The sequence below is a fragment of the Thalassophryne amazonica genome, chromosome 16, assembly GCF_902500255.1.
Source record: "Thalassophryne amazonica chromosome 16, fThaAma1.1, whole genome shotgun sequence".
NCBI classification, from domain to species: domain Eukaryota; kingdom Metazoa; phylum Chordata; class Actinopteri; order Batrachoidiformes; family Batrachoididae; genus Thalassophryne; species Thalassophryne amazonica.
Window position 1 is genome coordinate 35801625 of NC_047118.1, and position 23337 is coordinate 35824961.

The window sequence follows — 23337 nt, forward strand, 5'->3', positions numbered from 1 at the left end:
TCTTATTGTATTCATTTTTTTTTTTTACTGAATTGTATATATTTTTATTTTTCATTCACTGGCTTGTCTAAAGCCAGCAGGCTGTGTAAGTGATGTACACATTGTACTTTATTATTTTCAGTTTTTTTTTTGTATCATATTGTCAAGTGTTGTTTTCACTTTGAAATGAAACAGCATTATCTGTAACATTTTCGCATTAGTAACCTTGATTTATTTCCATTTCATTGTATATAGCTGTAATAATGTGGACAAATACTGGAAACACTGCTCCAATTACTCGAATTAAAGCTGTCTAGAAATCTCTTCTAAATGACTGGACAACACCTACTACATAGTCAAAGTTTTTTTTTATTATTATTTGTATGGCAACATTGTTGAATTATGTTCCACATTCTTCTATATGCACAAGTGGAAACAGATTTTTGCCTGTTACATAAAGAGAACAAACGACCCGCCCCAAAAAAACCTTAATATATAACATTAGAAGAGACACATTTAAATAAACCTTATGTTCAGTAACACTGCCCTTAGTTTCTTATCTCTAAAACTTTGACACAGTTTCAGCATCGTTCCATTTTATTTTGCTGAGGTACACTTTTTTTTAAAAAGCAGAATCCTTGCACAAAAGCTCTACTACAAATCAGAGTAAAAACCTGCACAAGTTCCTTCTGTACACAGAGTGTTTTTAGGTCAAATCAATAACATAGAAATACAATAAAAAAAAATTCTGAAAATTAGTTTAAAGTGACCAGTAATGCCATTAACATTACGTAAAACCTGAAAAAAACATTAACATTAGTGTCAGGAGTTTGTAACAGATGCATTATACATACATACAATGTGTTCAAAAATTGTGCAAAATGGCTCCGATGTGAGACATTTAAATCAAGTGAAACTGGACTTTCACAGCAACAGGCTTCATTAAGAAAGTGCACATAAACATTTCTTTAAAAGAAAATGTATATTCCATTTTAAACAATATAAGTGTCAAGTCTGGGAGAATGTGCTGGTGCCACCCCATGCACACATACCATCACTTGATCACAAAAAAAGCCATGGTGACCCCCCCCCCCCCCGAAAAAAACCACAGAACCCATAAAAATTGTAATAAATCCTACAAAGATCCAGCAAATCTTAAGCACATTTTAAGAAATTTGATAGACCTAAACTTCAGTCTGTGTACGATCATTCCCCAAGGTTTCAGTTATGTTGGTCGCTTTGCATAAAAGTCATGTTCTTTCAAAATCATGCTCCAAATGGTATGATTTGTAGGCAAAATAGGCCTCCAGGCAAAATAGCTTTTCCTTGGTTGATCAAGACATTTTGGGGAAGATGACGACATGTCTTGATCAACCAAGGACAATACATTTGCAGGATTTATGACAATTTTTATGGGTTCTGTTTGTTTTTTTTGGGGGGAGGGGGGGTCCTCCTGTATCTGCCACCATCAGGTGATGGTTGGGCATCCCCTCGTAGTGGGATCCGGCTCGGTTCTGGACGGACGTGTCCTATCCTCAAGCCTGCCCACACGTCACCCAACGTGTAATTGACTGTAGTTCCAAAACTTGCTGTTGTCTGTATTCCGTTGTGCACAATTTACAACATTAAATTGTTACTGTTTGGCTTATCCATTGCCCGTTCTTTTACGCCCCCTGTTGTGGGTCCATGTTCCTACACTTTCACAACACTTAAGCCACCACATGAACCAACTACTCTAGAAAGAGAGAAAAGCATAAACACAGCACATAGCGCTGTGTGTATGTTGTGTTGTCTACCACGATGTGTATCTCCTAAACTCATTTACTGCCATTGTTTAAATCTCGTTTTACTGTATCAATATAACACAGAGCTAAGTGGCTAAAAGACTCGAATGCATTAGCGAGCGCAGTCACCTGGTTCTGTACAGCAGAAGCAGTTCATAAATATTGATGATTAATCAGTTGGCTGCAAGGTTCCATTATCTCACACCATCCAAAGGAAAAAGGAGCGAGAAAATGAAACAGAATGACAAACAGCACTGCCTGTAGAATCTAATCCATAAACACCAAACTTTACAGCATTTTTGCAGCATGTCTGGATGCAAAATCTGCTCTAAAATATATCGCAAAAAAGAAAAAAAATTGCAGTAAAAAGCACTTAGCAGTTTAAAATAAAGTAAAAGTACCCTACAGTTTGATCACTTCAGTCCAGTTATTCTTTAATGGACTGAGTACTGAAAAAGTAAATACTTTGCTTTCTCTCTGAAATTTGATCTGTTGCCTTCTTTAATTACATACAAATAGTTATGTAACCTCTGCTTTTTGACCAAATACGTGCTACAAAATCTGACCTTTTCAATGACCAAAAAAAAAAAAAAAAGATATTTACACTTAGCAGAAATTCCAGAGGACTTACGGTAAACATATTTACACATAATCAAAAGATACAACAATCCAGTCACCTATGTTGTCACATGGACCATAAAATAAGCACAAGAACATAATTTAAGAGCAAAGTGGTGCATATTTTCCTTGATGACCATTAGCAGACTTTATGTTCAGTATGATGCCAATGAAGGCTTCTGCCAGCATTCGATGCCGAGTTATCAACGTTATCAACAATAAATTATTCATACAGTTGAAAAGCTGAAGCAGGTAATTGGGTTTGTGAGTGTGCAGTGCATTCCAAAACAAATTAAAATGATAAAATCTGACACTAATAGCGGAGGACAACATGGTCCAAGGTCAGTAAGATCAAAGTAAAGGCATCATCATCATCATCACCATGATTACACTTCTGTGTGTAGAAATAAAAGCATAATTGCAACTGAAAAATGGCACTTTAAAGAAGAAAATAATATTAAATACACACACACACACACACACACACACACACACACACACACACACACACACACACACACACACACACACACACACACACACACACACACACACACACACACACACACACACACACACATCAGCCTCTTGTTCCACAAACTCACTACTTGCACCCTTCGTCCACCTCCTCCTTCTCTCCTCCTACTCCTCACCACTCACAGCAGCAGAGGAAGTTGCAGGACGCCCCCTCTGGGCCACGGAATTTGCCAGAGCTGGGCGTGTCCGTGCACCGTGCAATGAAAGCATGCAGGTCTGTTGTGCGCACCTGCTCCTGTGTTTGGGCCTGCAGGAAAACAACATAATGTTTAAGAACAATATGCAGGCACACTTATGTCAAGGCTGAATAACTTTAGAATCTTACGGAGGGATTGGCAACAAATTTAACTCAGATCATGCTGACAGAAATTTCAACAGGGGTGGTAGCCAAGTTGTTAGTGCACTTGGTTTCAGTACAGAAGGTTCCTGGTTCAAACCCCACCCCTGCCACGTTTCCTCATGTAATGTGGAGTTGTGCCAAATCAACATGCCGATCCACCTTGGATCTGCTGTGACGACCCCAAGTGCAAAAAAAAACCCCCCAAAAAAACAGGGGATCAGCCGAAGGGACTTACTTTTTACTCTGAAGGAAATTTCACTCCTTTTTGAGGTCAAAAACACAGAAGAGCCTCCATCAAAGTTGTTCATGATTTTCCATTGTAAATTTCAAAAAAAGAAAATGTCTCTAATTTTGGAAATCTAAAATTATGATTCTTGAAAAATCATATCTTGCGAATATATTTCGCTGGCCAAAAGTAAATGATGTGCTGATTACATTTACACAAATAAATGACACAAATTTATATAAAATTATTATTTTGATCTACCATCGCTTTCCAGTGAATTTTCTGATGAAAATTACGTATGAATATGCACCAATTTTTGTGCATTACTGTTGTGTTCTATCCCCTGTCCTTATGTCCTGTTGGTTAGTTGTGGTGGTTTTGTGTCTTGTTTAGTTGGTTTCTTAACTACAATACAGAGGGTTTTTATTTTATTTTATACTTTAGCCATTGTTTATTTGTTTCTATGTCTCAGCCAGTGTTGAGTTCCTGTTTAGTTTCTCTGTACACATTTTCAGTTTGATCATTATTTATGGTTTTGTTTTAAGTGCTACTCACCTAGGTTCTTTGTAGTTTGATGTTTCATGCCATCATTCAGTCCCTGTGTGTGTTTGTAGACATGGTCTTGTCATTTGTCATCTTGTCAGTTCCTCACAGCTAGTTCTCATCATAATCACCTCATCTATCACTTGTGATCTTGTTACATGTCACTATAGAAGTTTGTCACTGTTCTGCCTTTTTTGCTGGATTATTCTGGTCCATTTGGTTCTGTTTGTGGTATTAATTCCTATTTGATTGTCTCCCTTTTCTCCGTGCTGCTGCTAACTCTCCTCCCTTGTTCTTGATCTGGTCCAAAACTGTGGAAGAATCAGTTCTGTGTGTTTCATCTTCTGCAGCAGTAAAATAGTTTACACCTTACTCCTGTTTGGTCTCTCTGCATTTTGAGGTTCAGTTCTTCACAAATCATAACAACTACTTTTTCATATGCTTTACTACAAATTATTCGTAAGAACAGGCTGAACTAATTCATCATCAATCCAGCATCCACTAACCAACCAGCAGGTGGTAGAAATATCTGAGATATTACATAGGCAAAACAAAGTTGCTTTTGTGATTGATGTGACGCACCAAAGTTCACCATATTCAAAAGCGCTATTCCTCATTGTGTGTTCTTTCAATTTGTTTATAAGATGATAGCATTTAATGTTTTTGAGTTATTGTCTTAACAAGCTGTAGTGGATTCATTCATTCATCTATTCATGCTCTGCATTTTAGTTTGTACATGCCTAGGTTTTTCCAAAGCTTTGGAAATTTGCTTGGGTTTTCATGTTAAACACCCTCAAAACACCACAATTTCCACTAAATTGCTTAGAAACAAAACAAAACCTGCAGTTCATTCACAGGTTTGTGAAACCAAGACGTGCCAAAAGAAACTAAAGTGGCATTACCATGATGGTGTCATAGGCTCCAGTGATGAGAGCGATGAAGAGGGACAGCACCATGTAGATGAAAAGGGACATGAAGGTGTAAAGGTAGACCTGGCTGAAGATCCACACCAGCGTGCCGCTTTGCTCCATCTCAGTGAAAGTCACAAACATGTCATCTCCATTGATCAGCGAAAACAGGCACTCAGACACCATAGACAAGGAACGAAACTGTGGAACGACAGCGCCGCCAAACACATCATCAGTGAAAGTGATCCACTCTTTTCTGCAGCAGCAGCTGTTGCAGACAGGTGACATTACCAGTGAGGAAATGGATCAATCAAATGATGTTAATCTCTGTCCATATGTTCCGCTCTGTGTTCATTTTATTGTTCTTATTTCGCTTGTTTGAAGTTTGCATTATGTAATGTTTGAGTACTGGCCCACACTTTAAGCTTTCACTTGTTTAACATGGGCTCAGAGCAGCTCCAGGATTCAGCTCCGGGATCAGTAGAACAATTTGCTGTGCCACAGTCCTTATTTTAGCAAAGAGCACTAGAGACTAAATGTCATGACCCACATTTTTTTAATGTCAGTGTTCTTTTCTCATTAAATAAGGGCTGCAAACAGTAGTTTCTGGAGGGCAAAATATGAAAATCATGTTATTTCTGGCCGTTAAAGGAGTCATATTACGCAAAATCTACTTTGAGCATTTGTAATGGTTACATATATTTGGAGTTTCATGTTAAACACTTCGAAAGTCCCACATTTCTGACCATGTATGGATATGTTCTTGATAAAAGCACAGAGTGTATATACACAGTAAATTTTGCAGAGTAAAATATACTCTGCTAGGATAACATTTGGTCCCAGTCCAGATAGAGTTAAATATACTCTATTAAAGTGCTAAGTCAATTATCAGAGGGTAAAATCAACTATATCATGCTGTGAATGACTCTTGTTGGAGTTGAAAAATGTGATCTGACAAGATGGTAGAGCTGATTTCACTCCATAATAGAGTGTAATTAACTTTATTTGGACTGGGACCAAATGTTATCCAGGCAGAGTATATTTTACTCTGCAAAATTTACTGTGTGTGTGTGTCTATATATATATATATATATATATATATATATATATATATATATATATATATATATATATATATATATATATATATATATATATATATATATATATATATATATATGGTGGCTTGAAAAAGTATTCAGCCCCTTGGTATTTCATGCACTTTAATTTGTTTATGGCATTTCAAATACAAAAAGTAAATCAGTCTTCTGACTATAAAAATTTCTAAAATTATCTTCTTTAAACTCAAACGGGAAAGTAAATCTCTACAAGTTTATATAAATTAATTAAAATATAAAAGCCAAGATGATGGGTTGCATAAGTAATCAGCCCCTTTGGTATAATAGATGGATTAATGAACATTTCCAAGTCACTGAATATGTCTTGGAAATGATGAAGTGGCACAGAGGAGGGTTTAAAACATTAAATCAAGGCTTGCATCTCAGATGTACTTTCTGGCAAATTGTAGCTGAACTTTCAGGTCTTCTTTTTAGTAAAACCCTCCTCTGTACCACTTCATCCTGAGGCTGTATAACTGGGGATACAAAATGCAAAACATTCACAATGCATAATTTCTCCAATCACAGCCACAGAAGCCAGTAACTTTTTCTGGGTTGTCTGGGTGTCTTGGTGGCTTTCCTCACTCTTCTTCTTACACAGTCACTCAGTTTTTGAGAACTGTCTACTCCACACAGATTTACCAGAGAGTGCCATACTGTTTGTACTTCTTCATAATGTCAAGTTCAAGACATATTCAGTGACTTGAAAATTTTCATGTATCCATCCCCTGACTTGTCTGAAGAAAACTGGCAATTAAACTGATTATTTACAGGTATTATAACAAAGGGGCTGATTACTTACCCATCTTCTTGGATTTTATATTTTTAATTAATTTATATCAAGTTGTACAGATTTACTTTCAGTTTGAATCTAAGGAAGATAATTTTAGAAATTTTTATGTTGAGAAGCCTGATTTACTTTTTGTATTTGAAATGCCATAAACAAATTAAAATACATAAAATACCAAGGGGCTGAATACTTTTGCAAGCCACCATATATACATATATATATATATATATATGCCACCATCTTGGCAATATAGTCCACTTCCCACCCAATCCAGAAATGGGTAAAGAGGAGGACCCTGGGAAAGATCTATCTTATCTTATCTGCATGACCTGGGCGGTACAAATGATACCCATTGTTTAAATAGCTTAAACTGATGAATTATATAACCCACCCACCCACCCACCCACACATACACACACACACACACACACACACACACACACACACACACACACACACACACACACACACACACACACACACACACACACACACACAAAATATAGTCATGGGAGGGAAACTACAGAGAGCTACATTTTTTATTTTTGTACCAGGGTGTAAACAGGCTTATTTCTGCTGTAAATGTTAAACACGGGTTTCTATGAGGAGTGATTCACTTTTGCATTCAACAAGTGGCTATTCAAGAAATTGCAGGTTTTGGCTCTTCTGCATTGACTTCATTTCTTCAGCACCGGAGGTTGCCCCTTGGCTAAAGGCAAAATTTATGTCAAAAATGGGATCATTTTAGATTCTGTGACATATGTATCTGAACTTGTGGTTCTTTTGTGAGATACTCTCAGTGGGTTGGTTTGGCGGTTAAAAAAAAAAAACACTGCAGATTCCTCTCTCACAAAGGCCAGAAAAGCTGCTCCTTTCCATTTAAAGTGACAGAGACCAGGATTTGCTATTTTAGGATTCTTCACCTTAGTTTCAGTATGGGGTATTTTTGGAAAACATTTTTTTGTATCAGTTTATAAGACACCTGCTGACCTATACTGGCTTGCTTTAGAGGTACCTAATGTGGACACCTTGAGAAATGATGCGTCTATTCATTCCAAATTAGAGACACTTCATAGTACATGTACAATACCTTCTTGTGATAAGGCCCAAGCACAATCCACCCGCAGAAGCAGTATCCCATATAAATGGCGGCTGCACAGCAGCAGAAGCGGATAACATTTGGAAAAGCAGCTCTGAGAGTCACAATCAGGATCTGTGGAATAATTTGACATAATAAACCAGTGAATCCTCTGTTTATAGATCAAAAAGAGAAACAAAAATAACCATTCCGGGGGGGGGGGGGGGGGGTGCATGTACATTTAAGGATATAAGTTTACACATACCTATTCCACATTACATTTTTTAAACAATATGTATTATGCCTGAAGGTAAATCCATCAATTTCTGGAATCTGCTGTCTAAAAGGGGCCTTCATCTCGTATGTAAATTGTTGACTGACTATAAATCTGGTATCAGGAATAAACCCTGAAATAAATCTTATTTGTAACTATTATTTTTTTCATTAGCTTATAAGAAAACATTGTAAACATTCTCACTGACTTAAACATATTGTTGCTCAAATAAATATGTGGAGTACAAGAATATGGTCTTGAGCCAAGGTGTATGTCAACTTATATCCAGAAATATATGTCACGTACGTTGTACTTCTGGAAGAAGCTGAGGTAGCGGATGACTCCCACCCACACCAACAGAGTGGAGGTTCCCAGGAGGATCGCACACATGTCATAAGATGACAAATTCTGCATGAGACAGTCAGAATAGTAACAGCGTTAATGACCAGCAATTGGAAGTTATTTCTACAAGATATCAATTTTATAACTTTTGTAATGTTACCTTAGACTCTATACTTATTTTGATGAAGCTGCCAATGATCGTGAACATGTCACTGATGATGAGCAGAATGTACCAGCCATTAATGAACTCCATTCTTTCTCCCCAGCTCACACCTCGGCCAAGTCGTCGTTTGAAATATTGTACGTACTCCTGGATGGGAAATATAAAAACAAATGAAATCAGAAGCCATATAATGACTTAAAATACACACATTCTGAACATCAACAATACTTTACTGTGATTCAAAAGGCAAAGACTAGTTCAAGTCACAATATATGTTCAAAGATCTGTTTCCAAAATCATGAAGTCATACATTAACAATTAAATCAGCAGTGTTCAGCCCAAAATATGAGTGATATTTTATTAATACCATATTATGAATACAAGATAGACTTTTTTCTTAGAAATGCATTTGAAAAAAATGGGGTTGTCTTATATTCAGGGTTTATACTTTTGCATGTCACATATTTATATGCTACAGTAGGTGGCACCAAATAAGCATAAAACAAGTGTGCCTCTCTAGCTATCAGTGCTGCATGATAGACACTGATCACCCAACATGAATTTCTTAAAACCTGTTAAGCTATTAAGATGTTAAGGTATCAATGGATACCCTGATTGCAGCATCTGAGAAGGTTGAGTGTCAAATCAGAGTATCTGGGTTTGCAGTTGCACAGCATTAAGACTAAGGGCCCTGTCCCACTGGCGTTTAGAAGGATTTGCGTATGGATTGCACACAAAATTGGCCCATATTCGCCAAACATCCGCAAATCCGTGTAACATGCCTGTATGAGTCGGCTGTCATCTGAACACGCCCGTGATCATCTGCAGAGGCACGCATGTCCGCAGCCAGGATTTTTGAGCTGTTCAAAAATCTGAATGCGGATGACATCCGCCTTACATACTCCATATATACTCAATTCATACACAATACATACTCACTCTATGCGCTGTATATCTGGCGTTAACCGCTGATATCCGCAACTGACGGGGATTTGCGGCTTGGCAGCAGACTGGGACAGTGTGTAAAACAGATATATCGCATGCCCATCATGTCCACATCACAAACTAAAATATGTTGTAGCGAATGCATACAAATTGGCCACGAATAAAGCGTTTTCATTACATCTGCTTTGCAGCTGATTTGCGGACAATCTGTGAATGCATAACAAACACGTCACATAAACCCAAAGTGTGGCAGAAAGCGACAAACCTGCCAGTCAGTGCCAGTCCGGCTGTGTAAATCCACAAAGACATAGCTGCTGCAATCCAGGACTTTTATTTAACACCAACAAAAGGAAGAGTTGCTGTTTAGCAGCGGCTTCCCCCTCCCGCTCCCCAAACTCATGAACAGTTAACCCTCGCATGACAACACTCTGTGATCAACTTGTCCAAGTCCAGCAAATGCTCCAGAGGCTGTATTGTTAGTGTGAATAGTGATGCCGAAAGGAGCGAGTGCGCTTCTTTTATGACCGCAATGCAGATGCCGTGCACGCGCAACACATGTGCGATGCATTCATAATACACCCGTAACACTGCCGTGTCGGATCAGTTTCCTCACTACATGCGTTATATAACCATTATTGTTCATCATATATTCGCTATATATTATTAATATATCCGTAATTCATACTGGGACCTTTGTCATTTTTGGCCATTTTTGTTGCAGACAACAACGAACGCCCGCGATTTGTGTACTCAATTCATGCACAAGTAATCCTCTCTCCAGTGGGACAGGGCCCTAAGATCCAGGCTTTCAGTGACTCGACCACCTAAAGTGCAGCTGTACACAGTGAAAGTAGAGGCATTCACACATCTTGGTAGTTACATTCATGTCTCTGGGTCCTCACCCTCTGATATCAGGAGACATCTGGAAAGAGCTTACAAACTCATGAGTTCGCTGAAGATGTCAATGCTAATATCTCTGAGGAGAATGCAGGTCCAAGTCTTTAGGGTCCTGGTGCTTCCTGTCTTACTGTGTGGTTGTGAGACTTGGACACTAACCAGTGACAAAAGGTAATGACTAGATGTCTTTACTCTATTTTGGGCACCACTGGAAACAGTTCTTGTCACATGAGCGGTTACTTAGGAAGACTCAGATGAGGAGTATCACAAATTATGAGGGAACATCAGCAATGACATTTGGACCACCTGGTGCACTGGGTACTTCAGTGTTGAAGAACCTGGTCAAAGCTTAGGGGACGCCCACATGCCACCTGGCTAGCCGATAAATGGTTACTTTTGAGAGGTGGGGATGGACCAGTTGTCTGCCTGGGTTGTTACCATCCAGGTGGTTGCTTGGTGCCATGGATGCTTCAATGCATGGCTGAGTATTCCATTAACTTTAACTAGTAATGACTTCATGACTTTCTTTGCTAACAAAATTTTGACTATTAGAGAAAAAATTACTCATAACCATCCCAAAGATGTATCGTTATCTTTGGCTGCTTTCAGTGATGCCGGTATTTGGTTAGACTCTTTCTCTCCGGTTGTTCTGTCTGAGTTATTTTCATTGGTTGCTTCGTCCAAACCATCGGCATGTTTATTGGACCCCATTCCTGCCAGGCTGCTCAAGGAAGTCCTACCATTATTTAATGCTTCAATCTTAAATATGATCAATCTATCTTTGTTAGTTGGTTATGTACCACAGGCCTTTAAGGTGGCAGTAATTAAACCATTACTTAAAAAGCCATCACTTGACCCAGCTATCTTAGCTAATTATAGGCCAATTTCCAACCTTCCTTTTCTCTCAAAGATTCTTGAGAGGGTAGTTGTAAAACAGCTAACTGATCACCTGCAGAGGAATGGTCTATTTGAAGAGTTTCAGTCAGGTTTTAGAATTCATCATAGTACAGAAACAGCATTAGTGAAGGTTACAAATGATCTTCTTATGGCTTCGGACAGTGGACTTATCTCTGTGCTTGTTCTGTTGGACCTCAGTGCTGCTTTTGATACTGTTGACCATAAAATTTTATTACAGAGATTAGAGCATGTCATAGGTATTAAAGGCACTGCGCTGCGGTGGTTTGAATCATAATTTGTCTAATAGATTACAGTTTGTTCATGTAAATGGGGAATCTTCTTCACAGACTAAAGTTAATTATGGAGTTCCACAAGGTTCTGTGCTAGGACCAATTTTATTCACTTTATACATGCTTCCCTTAGGCAGTATTATTAGACGGTATTGCTTAAATTTTCATTGTTACGCAGATGATACCCAGCTTTATCTATCCATGAAGCCAGAGGATACACACCAATTAGCTAAACTGCAGGATTGTCTTACAGACATAAAGACATGGATGACCTCTAATTTCCTGCTTTTAAACTCAGATAAAACTGAAGTTATTGTACTTGGCCCCACAAATCTTAGAAGCATGGTGTCTAACCAGATCGTTACTCTGGATGGCATTTCCCTGATCTCTAGTAATACTGTGAGAAATCTTGGAGTCATTTTTGATCAGGATATGTCATTCAAAGCGCATATTAAACAAATATGTAGGACTGCCTTTTTGCATTTACGCAATATCTCTAAAATCAGAAAGGTCTTGTCTCAGAGTGATGCTGAAAAACTAATTCATGCATTTATTTCCTCTAGGCTGGACTATTGTAATTCATTATTATCAGGTTGTCCTAAAAGTTCCCTAAAAAGCCTTCAGTTGGTTCAGAATGCTGCAGCTAGAGTACTGACGGGGACTAGCAGGAGAGAGCATATCTCACCCGTGTTGGCCTCTCTTCATTGGCTTCCTGTTAATTCTAGAATAGAATTTAAAATTCTTCTTCTTACTTATAAGGTTTTGAATAATCAGGTCCCATCTTATCTTAGGGACCTCGTAGTAATATTACCCCATTAGAGCGCTTCGCTCTCAGACTGCGGGCTTACTTGTAGTTCCTAGGGTTTGTAAGAGTAGAATGGGAGGCAGAGCCTTCAGCTTTCAGGCTCCTCTCCTGTGGAACCAGCTCCCAATTCAGATCAGGGAGACAGATACCCTCTCTACTTTTAAGATTAGGCTTAAAACTTTCCTTTTCGCTAAGGCTTATAGTTAGGGCTGGATCGGGTGACCCTGGACCATCCCTTGGTTATGCTGCTTTAGACGTAGATTGTGGGGGGGTTCCCATGATGCACTGTTTCTTTCTCTTTTTGCTCCGTATGCATCACTCTGCATTTAATCATTAGTGATCGATCTCTGCCCCCCTTCACGGCATGTCTTTTTCCTGGTTTTTTCCCTCAGCCCCAACCAGTCTCAGCAGAAGACTGCCCCTCCCTGAGCCTGGTTCTGCTGGGGGTTTCTTCCTGTTGAAAGGGAGTTTTTCCTTCCCACTGTTGCCAAGTGCTTGCTCATAGGGGGTCGTTTTGACCGTTGGGGTTTTTCATAATTGTTGTATGGCCTTGCCTTACAGTATGGAGCGCCTTGGGGCAACTGTTTGTTGTGATTTGGCGCTATATAAGAAAAAAGTTGATTGATTGATTGATTGATGAGCACACAGTCACAGACCTGACCTGCTAAGATATTTAAAATCATGCCAAAATATAAGAACATTGTTTTCTTACATGTTGCAGAAGGATGCCTCTGAGAATGGAACGCCCACAGAGCACCAGAGAAAGCAGGCAGACCAATGCCACCAACACGTCAAAGACCTCCCGTGCGTAATTCTCAGCTGAGAGGAGCATTGGAGACAGGAGGAGGCAAAGTGAGAAAACTGGAGATTGTGCGAATGCTACAGTGGCCACCAGCTCTTACTCACCATGCCCAGATACGTTGGGGTCTTTGCACTCCTGTATGGAGGCCTCATTCTGGAGGCTGATCTTAACTCTGCCGCTGTGCGCTCTGTTATCCATCACAATCTGATAACACAGGCAAGAGCTGGCATGAACATGAGGGGGTTTCCAGGCAATTCTTCTTATCCGAATACCTATCTCAGGATTCTTTTGATTTTTATCCCCAAAGTGTAATTTAAGAAATGATAATGACTGAAGAGACAGATTTCTACTGGTTTGGAGAAATGCATCTCCAGCAACAGAAAAGGACTATTACACTGAAGAGAGTGACGGAAAAAAGTAGAAGAGTTAAATTCACCGTGATAGCAAAGGTGTAGCAGTTGGGGATTTCATTGTTAATGATGGTTTGTATATTGATAGCCTTCAACTGGAAATCAATTGTTACATTGATCAGCCTGGAAACAAATACACAACAGAGATATAGTTAAACGTGAACAGAGGGTTAGGGTTAACCCGAACAGAGAATTTGTCTTTTTATTCTAATGTAGTCTTGCATTAAAACAGTTCTGTTTTCTAACTTGTAAAACTTGAGAGTGAAGTTCTTGTAGTCACTGTTGACTGGAAAAGAAAGTGGTGGACTCAGGCCAATACATTCTGGAAAATATCAGAAAATAACATTAGAGGGGGGGCATGGGGACATTTTACAGTGAAACAAATGATGTTCTTTTTCCATTTTAAACATCCTGATTTGGATGTGGAATTGCCCATGTAAAGCTTATATCTCTTTCTTATCATCACCAAATCAGCTGATGCATGCAGCTACCTTCTTTCCAGAGTTACAGATGTGCGGCTTTGCTATAAAATGATCAAAAGTAAGCTTCCACACTGTGTTATTGGGATTAGGAACTATTTCAAGCTTGTAAAAGTAGGGCACAGTTGCAGGTCACATCTTGACATTTATGAAGCAACAAAATGACTCACTCACACATTCCTTAAGGCCCAAAAAAGGGGGATGGGGGGCTGCTATTCAAATGTGAAAATGGAGAATTTAATGGAAAGAATTAGGAACAATCGTCCTACCAGTGACAATGTAGGGGTCGATGTCAAACGTGTCATTGGCGGGGTCGATAGTTCCCTTCCTGTAGTACCTCTGGCAGAGAGACAGTGCACTTCTGTTCACCCCAGCGCCTAACACGTATGCATACTTTCCCAGCGAGATCTGAGGCAGTGCCAAGTACTGAAGGAGATAAGTCAGGTTAAAACTGAAACAGGTGCAACTGATTATTTGAACCATGTTTGCCTGTTTATTCCCCTACTGCTCCTGGTTTCTGTGGCTGATTTCCACCAAGGTTGACCCAAGAATTGCCCTTAACCTGTTTATGCCCAGATTTTTTTTATAAGTGGAAAAAGTTGCATTAGTACCTTTCAGATTTTTTACTGCGTGTAGAAAATGACAGTGATACACTTTGGCAACAATTGTTGCCAGTGAGACAAAATGGGTTAAAGAGCTTGTTTTGACAAAGCCCAAGTTCACTGGGGTCAAAAGTCAAAATTTAAACCTTTACTGTCCTACACTCTGATGTCCACCACCTTGGCACACATTTGTAGATGGGTTCTGGAATTGCATGACAAAATCAAGTATACCAAAGGTCAATCATTGAGGTGAAAAGCCAAAATTTTAAGTATTCACTACAATGTGCCCCAGACTTGGCACACATACTATGGAGGTGGGTACCAGGGCTGCCTACACAAGGTCAAATATGCCAAAGGTCAATCATTGGGGTTGATATAACTGGGATCAATGATCAAAATTTAAGTTTTTCACTTCAATTTACACAAAACCTGGCAATCCAGTAGCTGGATTCTCAACATGTCCACATTTACCAAAATTCAAATGTCTCAGCCAAAGACCGATCACTGGAGTCAAAGTCATTGGGATCAAAGGTCAAAATTTTATTTTTCACTTCAATTTGAACCAAAGTTGGTGCGCATGTTTACGTGCATTCTGGAATTCCCCAGCAAGGTCAAATTTACTAAAGGTCAACCACTAGGGCCAAGGTCATGTCTGCCTGTCTGCTGGCCGACTCATCCCAGGTCCTTCTGCTGATTTCTACCAAACTTGGTATGTCAGTGAGAGTAGATCCAAAATTACCCTTAAAGACTTCATGTTGACAAAGGTCAAACACACACTTAGTTGGAGTCCAGAAATGCCCTGGCACTTTCAGCCTGAGGTCAATTATTTGAGTGAAGGTAAAAATTATTAGGGTCAAACGTCAGGTTGCTGTTGCTTTTACAGTCTTCATGCACAAGAGTACTATTAACTAGAATAACATTAAGAAAACAATGAACATCTAAAAACAGATCCGACCTCACACTGTTTTACACAGTGGAATATTTAAACGAACACAGGAAATTTTGCTGAGTAAAATTTGCTCTGCTGGGATAGCATTTGATCCCAGTCCAAACAGAGCCAATTATACTCTATCACAGAGCTAAACCAACTCAAAACAGTGTAAAATCAACTCTTATTGGAGTAAAACCACTTGCATTGAACAGATGGTGTTGCAGGCCAAACGGTCCTCCGTTAGCCCTGACGTCACTGTGCTTACGTCATCAGTCACGCTTAAAACTGCACTCCAGTCATCATTTATCTCAGCGACAGATTTCTGAAGCTTTTGTACAACAATCCTGTCCGCATAAATTCAGCATTATTCCATAATAACAGATGGCGGAAGCAATCGGAGCAGAGCGGCTGCACAAGCTGTTAGCTGATGCTGACTTTAGAATGATTCAAGAGGTTTTACCTTGTCATCTGATGGTTAATAATCCCATTAATCCATTTGATCGCTTTGGGTGGACAGACTATGTGTCACACGGGCGGCTGGGCTCCAGCATGACACATGCACAGTGGAGGCACGGCGGACCAATGTTTAGGGGCCGGACTGTTCAGTCTGCGACAACTGTTGAGCCAATTCACTCTATGATAGAGTGTAATTTACTCTATTTAGACTGGAATCAAATACTATCCCAGCAGAGTAAATTTTACTCAGCAAAATCTCCTGTGTAGTAACACTCATGTTCATGATGAGTTCAATCGTTTTTAGACTACCTGCTCTATAGCGTAGTGGATATGGCTGTACACCTCGCTCTGCGTGTGGACGGCCTGAGGAGAGTTGTCCTGATAACCTTTCAGGAAAAGGTGCTTGAATGTTGCTGTGATTTCCTCTTTAAATGTCACAACCATCTGGTTACTCAGTCCAAACAGCACCAACTAGGAGAGACAGTCAGGGACAGAAACAACCTTTGACAGTCAGCCAAATCCAGAACCGCATTAAAAGGATGAAACAAGGGAGGTTTTGGACAGCAGCATGTGTTTCACGTTCAGAGGTAAGTCCCCCGCATGCATAATCCAGTACCCACCTGCACAGTTACGATCATGATTTTAAGCAGCTGCAAGCCCAGTTTGAAAGGCTTGCGGCCTTTAGCGTGATACTTGTCACAAGGACTCATAAAGAAGTACTTGAGTTTCCTCCTCAGGGCCTCCTCTTCTTCCTGCTGCTGGTCGAGCTTGCTACCCTCCAGGCCAGTTAGATAGGAGCTCCTTTGACAGTGAAGGTCCCCTGACCCATAGGTGGCAGCAGAGGACAACAGCCTGTCTTTCTCTGAGACCCCCAAAAATGTAAACACAAGGAGACGGACATTTAATCCAGGCTGTTGTTGGAACACTGTCGGTGGACATGCATAGTCAGCAGGACTAGAACACAAGGAAGAGTTTGCACCAACACAAAGCACCAGAAGACAGAAAAGCCTGAATTTAAATGAGAAGTCATCAAAAATAGAAGGAGTCTTTAGAGGTCAGTTCAGGGTTTATTTAAGAGGGACGGTGACATGTACTGTAATATTAAAGAACGCCTAGAAATGATGTTGTAATTACTGTATTTTAGCAGATTTGATATAGATATTTATTTTATAGTGGTTGTGTTGGGGTTTAAGCAACGTTAGTTGTTTAAATTTGTAGGGGAGGCTGGGAACAGCTGCAACAATAAGATCACCTCTTCCACCAAGCTGGAGTCATGTGAAACTTACTGTAAATCGATCACATTCATACATGCATTTTGTTCAACGCAGTACAAGAACAGCTGCACATTTCACAACATTAATGTACAAAAGTAAATTTGTACATTGATATAAAATGAATCATTATGTTAATTTGCAAAAAGCAAAATTATGCCATGGTTGTAATATACACTCACTCGCCACTTCATTAGGTATGCCTGTTAAATCTCATTAAAGCAAGTATTTAATGTATCCAATTACGTACATGGCAGAAACTCAATGCATTTAGGCATTTCAACGTACTGAAGTTCAAACCAAACATCAGAATGGGAAAGCAGGCTGATGACTTAAATGACTTTGAACATGGTTGCTGGAGTGAGACACACTCAAAAAAAAAAAAAGTCTCATTGGATGAACTCAATTCAATTATGTGCAGGATTTCTATCTAATAAATATATGTAGCCCCAACTCAAATAAAACACATCCACGCAAGATAATGTAATGTAATTTAGTTGGGACTACATATGTTTATTAAATGAAATCCAATCCAATGAGTCAGTTTTTGAGTCAGTGTATCACTCAAACAAATGACTCACTGGATGAACTGGAGGAACAGGATTTCCATAAAATCTTGTAGTACAGTGAACGGTAATCGAATGCTTGAATGCGTGAGGACCCTGCTGTAAAGAGACTCATTGTGCTGTATTTAATACTGTTTACGGTGGCTAGCCAGGATGTCCTGAATAAAGATATTTTATTATTAGTATTATTAGTATTATTATTATTTATGACAAGTTAACAAAATAGAGTCAATAGATCTGTGATAAGTAGCTGATTCTGAACGAATTCATCTTCAAGATGAATGTGTTCTAATGCATTTGTAGTCAATGAAATGAGAACAAACTACATATTTGACGATTTAATATTTTGATATTTTAGGGGAAGCTGAGATTCCCTTGCAGTCTTAGAGAAACCGCCTCTGCGGCTGTTAACTATATGAGTGTACTCACAATGTCACACAGGCAAGGGCGCAATTTAGAACTAGAAATTGGGGGGGACAAAGTGCGAGGCCCGCAGGGCCCCCAGAAGCCAACAGTTTCTAGATAAGCTCAGATGCATTCTGAGCATCCAGAACAGTAATTTTAATGTTTTGAGAAGACCATAAAGTGGACACCATTTGACTTATACAATTTGAAACTGTGGATATAAGTACTTTATTCTGAGAGTAGCCAGCATTGATTTTATCAACATCCTGGTGTAAATAAGGTATCACCACATGTGTAGAACTCAAAAAGAATGATAGGTTGAGTTTTCATTAAAAAAAACAACTGCAATGTGGTAAAATGTATTCATAAATATGAAAGAACAGGCTCTTAATAATTATTAACTATCGCATACTGTATTTTATTTTCTCAAGCTTTGTTTTTGCATAAGTTTGAAAAAACAACAGATCATAAGTTTAGGATAAATTACTTATCATGAATTTAATTTTCGAAGTGGCACTAATGACAACACTCATACTGAACATAATTTCGCTTGCATAGACTGATTTTGGAGATTAAGCAATAATTGCAGATGGGCTTTCTGAGGTCCCAGATAGCTTTTCTGATTTCCTTTTCGAACTTTTAGAATTTAGTAAATTAGCATATGGTCCATTGATACTTATGTGTAGACACTAGTCCCTAGAGGCAACTATTTTTGGTTTCAAATCTGGGCAAATGCAGTCCCAGAAAATTCCGAATGTGACAAACAAGAAACAGGTGTAAACAAGTCAATGCTGCTAAAAATACAAACTTGCAGAAACAAAGATACTATTCTGACATGGTTTTACACATAAGACCAACATAGCATGTTTCAAGTATATATGTCAGAAGGTGGGGGGGGGGGATACCATATTCTGTCCCCCCTGGTTGAAAAGGTGGGGGGGACATGTCCCCCCTATCCCCCACCAAATTGCACCCATGCACACAGGTGATTCTTCTTTCATAGCAGAGCTGCAATGATTAATCAATTAATTGGTCATTAATTGCCTATTAAATTAATCAGCAACAATTTTGATCATTAACTGTTCTGAGTCATTTAAAAAACTAACTATCTTTTAGACTGAAAAAAAAAAAAACTTAAATATGAATAATTTCTGGTTATGTTACTAGTTTCTTTACTTCTCTCTGCCAGTAAGCTGAATATCTTTGGGGTGTAGACAAAACAAGACATTTGAAGGCATCATCTTTAGATCTGAAATACACTAATGACATTTCTGACAATTTATGAGCCTAACAACTAATTGATTCCTCAAGAAAATAATCCATTAAGAAAACAACTGTTAGTTGCAGCTCAGCTTCACTGTGGCATAACTCAGTCACAACAAGACCACACAGCAAGAATTTTGCATGACTGGCACTTAAGTCATCAATTTACTGTTAAATAGAAGGAAATATGGCTCTGGCATATTTCCTTCTATTTAACAGAAAACTGATCATGTGCAGCCAATGTACATATTTTAGGCATGTTTCCTTTAGTTTTTAGTGTAGTATGAGTTTTGGGCAATTTGCAGCCATTTTCAATAATTTTTTTTAAACAAGTTTGCCATGGCAATTCGAACCAAGCTCCTGCTGCGGTCGTACAGGGACCGGATAGCCCTTAGCAAAGGACCCCGGACCCCGTACTCCCAGAGCACTCCCCACAGGGTGCCTCGAGGGACATGGTCGAACGCCTTCTCCAGATCCACAAAACACATGGGGACTGGTTGGGCGAACTCCCATGAACCCTCGAGCACCCGATGGAGCGTGTAGAGCTGGTCCAGTGTGCCGTGACCAGGACGAAAACCACACTGCTCCTCCTGAATCCGAGGTTCGACCATCAGTCGAATTCTCCTCTCCAGTACTCTAGAATAGACCTTACCGGGGAGGCTGAGGAGCGTGATCCCCCTATAGTTGGAACACACCCTCTGGTCCCCCTTCTTAAACAGAGGGACCACCACCCCGGTCTGCCAATCCAGAGGCACTGTCCCGATCGCCACGCGATGTTGCAGAGGCGTGTCAGCCAAGACAGTCCCACATCATCCAGAGACTTAAGGTACTCAGGACGGATTTCATCCACCCCGGGAGCCTTGCCACCGAGCAGCTTTCTAACCACCTCGGTGACTTCGGCCTGTGTAATGGATGAGTCCGTCTCTGAGTCCCCAGTCTCTGCTTCCTCTTCGGAAGACGTGACGATGGGATTGAGAGATCCTCGAAGTACTCCTTCCACCGCCCGACAACATCCCCAGTCAGGGTCAACAGCTCCCCACCCGCACCGTAAACAGTGCTGGTGGAGAGCTGCTTCCGCCTCCTAAGGCGTCGGACGGTTTGCCAGAATCTCTTCGAGGCGGACCGATAGTCCTCCTCCATGGCCTCCCCGAACTCCTCCCAGACCTGAGTTTTTGCCTCTGTGACCGCACGGGCTGCAGCACGCTTGGCCTGCCGGTACCTGTCAGCTGCCTCTGGGGTCCCACCTACCAACAAAGATAAGTAGGACACCTTCTTCAGCTTGACGGCATCCCTTACTTCCGGTGTCCACCACCGGGTTCAGGGATTGCCGCCGTGACAGGCACCAGAGACCTTGTGACCACAGCTACGAGTGGCCGCATCGACAATGGAGGTGGAGAACATGGTCCACTCGGACTCCATGTCTCCAACCTCCCCCGGGATCTGGGAGAAGCTCTCCCGGAGGTGGGAGTTGAAGACCTTGCTGACAGAGGGTTCCCAGCAGACCCTCACGATACGTTTGGGCCTGCCAGGTCTGACCGGCTTCCTCCACTCCCAGCGGATCCAACTCACCACCAGGTGGTGATCGGTCGACAGCTCTGCCCCTCTCTTCAGTCGAGTGTCCGAGACACATGGCCGAAGGTCAGATGATACGACTACAAAGTCGATCATCGACCTCCGGCTCAGGGTGTCCTGGTGCCACGTGCACTTATGGACACCCTTGTGCTCGAACATGGTGTTTGTGATGGACAAACTGTGACTAGCACAGAAGTCCAACAACTGAACACCACTCGGGTTCAGATCGGGGAGGCCGTGCTTCCCGATCACCCCCCTCCAGGTCTCACTGTCGCCGCCCACATGGGCGCTGAAATCCCCCAGGAGAACAATGGAGTACTCAGTTGAAGTGCTATCTAGTACCTCTCCCAGGGACTCCAGGAAGGTCGGGTACTCTGCACTGCTGCTCGGCCCGTAGGCCAAGACAACGGTGAGAGACCTGTCCCCGACCCGAAGGCGTAGGGACGCGACCCTCTCGTTCACCGGAGTGAACTCCAACACATGGCGACTGAGCTGGGGAGCAATAAGCAATGCGAACCCAGCTCTCTGCCTCTCCGTGTGGGCAACACCAGAAAAATTAAGCATCCAGCCCCTCTCCAGGAGTTGGGTACCAGAGCCCAAGCTGTGCGTGGAGGTGAGCCCGACTATCTCTAGTCAGTATCTCTCAACCTCCTGCACAAGCTCAGGCTCCTTTCCCTGGTTCACATTGCTGGTAGTAAGTCAAACCTGTTTCCAGTGCACGGTGGCCTCCTCCAGGGCTGCCCTTTGTCACCGGTTCTGTTCATTATTTTTATGGACAGAATTTCTAGGTGCAGCCGGGGGGGGGGGGGGGGGTCTGGTTTGGGAACCACAGAATCTCGTCTCTGCTGTTTGCGGACGGAGGAGCTGGGGGAGGTGTGTGTGGATCGGGAGGTCTGGGCGGCTTTGTTTGAGCTGCTGCCCCCTCGACCCGACTCCGGATAAAGCGGAAGAAAATGGATGGATGGATGGAAGTTTGCCATGGAGTAATTTTCCTAAACTATAAGTATATTATTATGATATGAAACTAAACATTTAGGCCCCATTTTGTCATATATTGACTGGAGTACGTACTAACCGGATCTCACGCCAAGTTCCTGATGGCATCACAAAAAGTGCTATAATCTATTAGTTTGTGATACTGTCATGAAATGGAGTAGATTTTGTGCTGGTGTCATAAAAAAAAAAAAAAAAAAAAAATCCTGAAATCTGGGGTGACATGGTGGGGGAGGAGGGGGGTTGGTGGGATGGGGGATAAAATTAGTGAGCAAAGGGTAACTGTGTCACAAAAATGTAATGTATTTTAATGATGGAATCATGAAGGGAAGGAAAAAATGTAAACCTAGGCTGACTAAAAGAGATTTACATTACGTTTTTTTCTTCTTCCTGTTAGACGGTGACAATGAATCAAAACATGTTTCAATTGTCCCCAGTCTCCCCTATGAAGTGTTTTTCTCTGTGGTATATTTTCCAGTGATAACATTTTATTTTTCCCACAGTATTCAGTATTATCACTCCGGCTAAATGCACCCCCCCCCCCCCCCCCCATACACATTAATATGCGTTTATTAGCTGCGCGCAAGCTGATAATTAACATGTAATGCTTCAGTCAGTGCATTTGTAGCAAAATACTACATTACAAAAGCCAATCATACAGCCACACAATCGATACCCTCAAATAAATCAACTAAAGGAGGTGTGTGTTGCAGATTGTGGATAGAGTCTTATAATGAGGACACGCCGGGGGGCACAAAAATAATTGACAAAAACTGGAAAATGTGCGGTAACAAACCTGTAGCGTTGTCTTGGATATAATTGTGATTTGAAGACGCCATATCGATGCTTTGGGGACAACAGAGGAAAGCCGAAGAACATTAAAATAGATAAAGGATGCGCTCTGTCGTAATGTGGTAAACAGATCGCAGCTTCCTGACTGAGCACGTGACTCCGCCAAGTGACTGGTGCCCGCATCACTGCAGTAGGCGCGCGACAGAAAGTCACCTGGCAAATAGAAATCAATATATTATACGTCCAGAAAAAAAAAAAAAA

The 23337-nt window shown here is 40.8% G+C and overlaps 1 protein-coding gene across 1 annotated transcript; it reads right to left on the reverse strand.

Moving 5' to 3' along the window:
• Nucleotides 1-573: 573 nt before the first annotated feature.
• On the reverse strand, nucleotides 574-23228 carry mcoln1b (mucolipin 1b). Its single transcript, XM_034189872.1, has 13 exons — nucleotides 23081-23228; nucleotides 16835-17076; nucleotides 16524-16685; nucleotides 14495-14651; nucleotides 13993-14068; nucleotides 13773-13869; nucleotides 13441-13540; nucleotides 13247-13353; nucleotides 8698-8847; nucleotides 8502-8603; nucleotides 7934-8056; nucleotides 4930-5136; nucleotides 574-3165 (listed from the first exon to the last, which is right to left on the reverse strand). The coding sequence occupies exons 1-13, from the start codon at nucleotides 23121-23123 to the stop codon at nucleotides 3031-3033; spliced, it is 1701 nt and encodes a 566-aa protein (XP_034045763.1). The 5' UTR covers nucleotides 23124-23228; the 3' UTR covers nucleotides 574-3030.
• Between the last annotated feature and the right edge of the window lie 109 nt (nucleotides 23229-23337).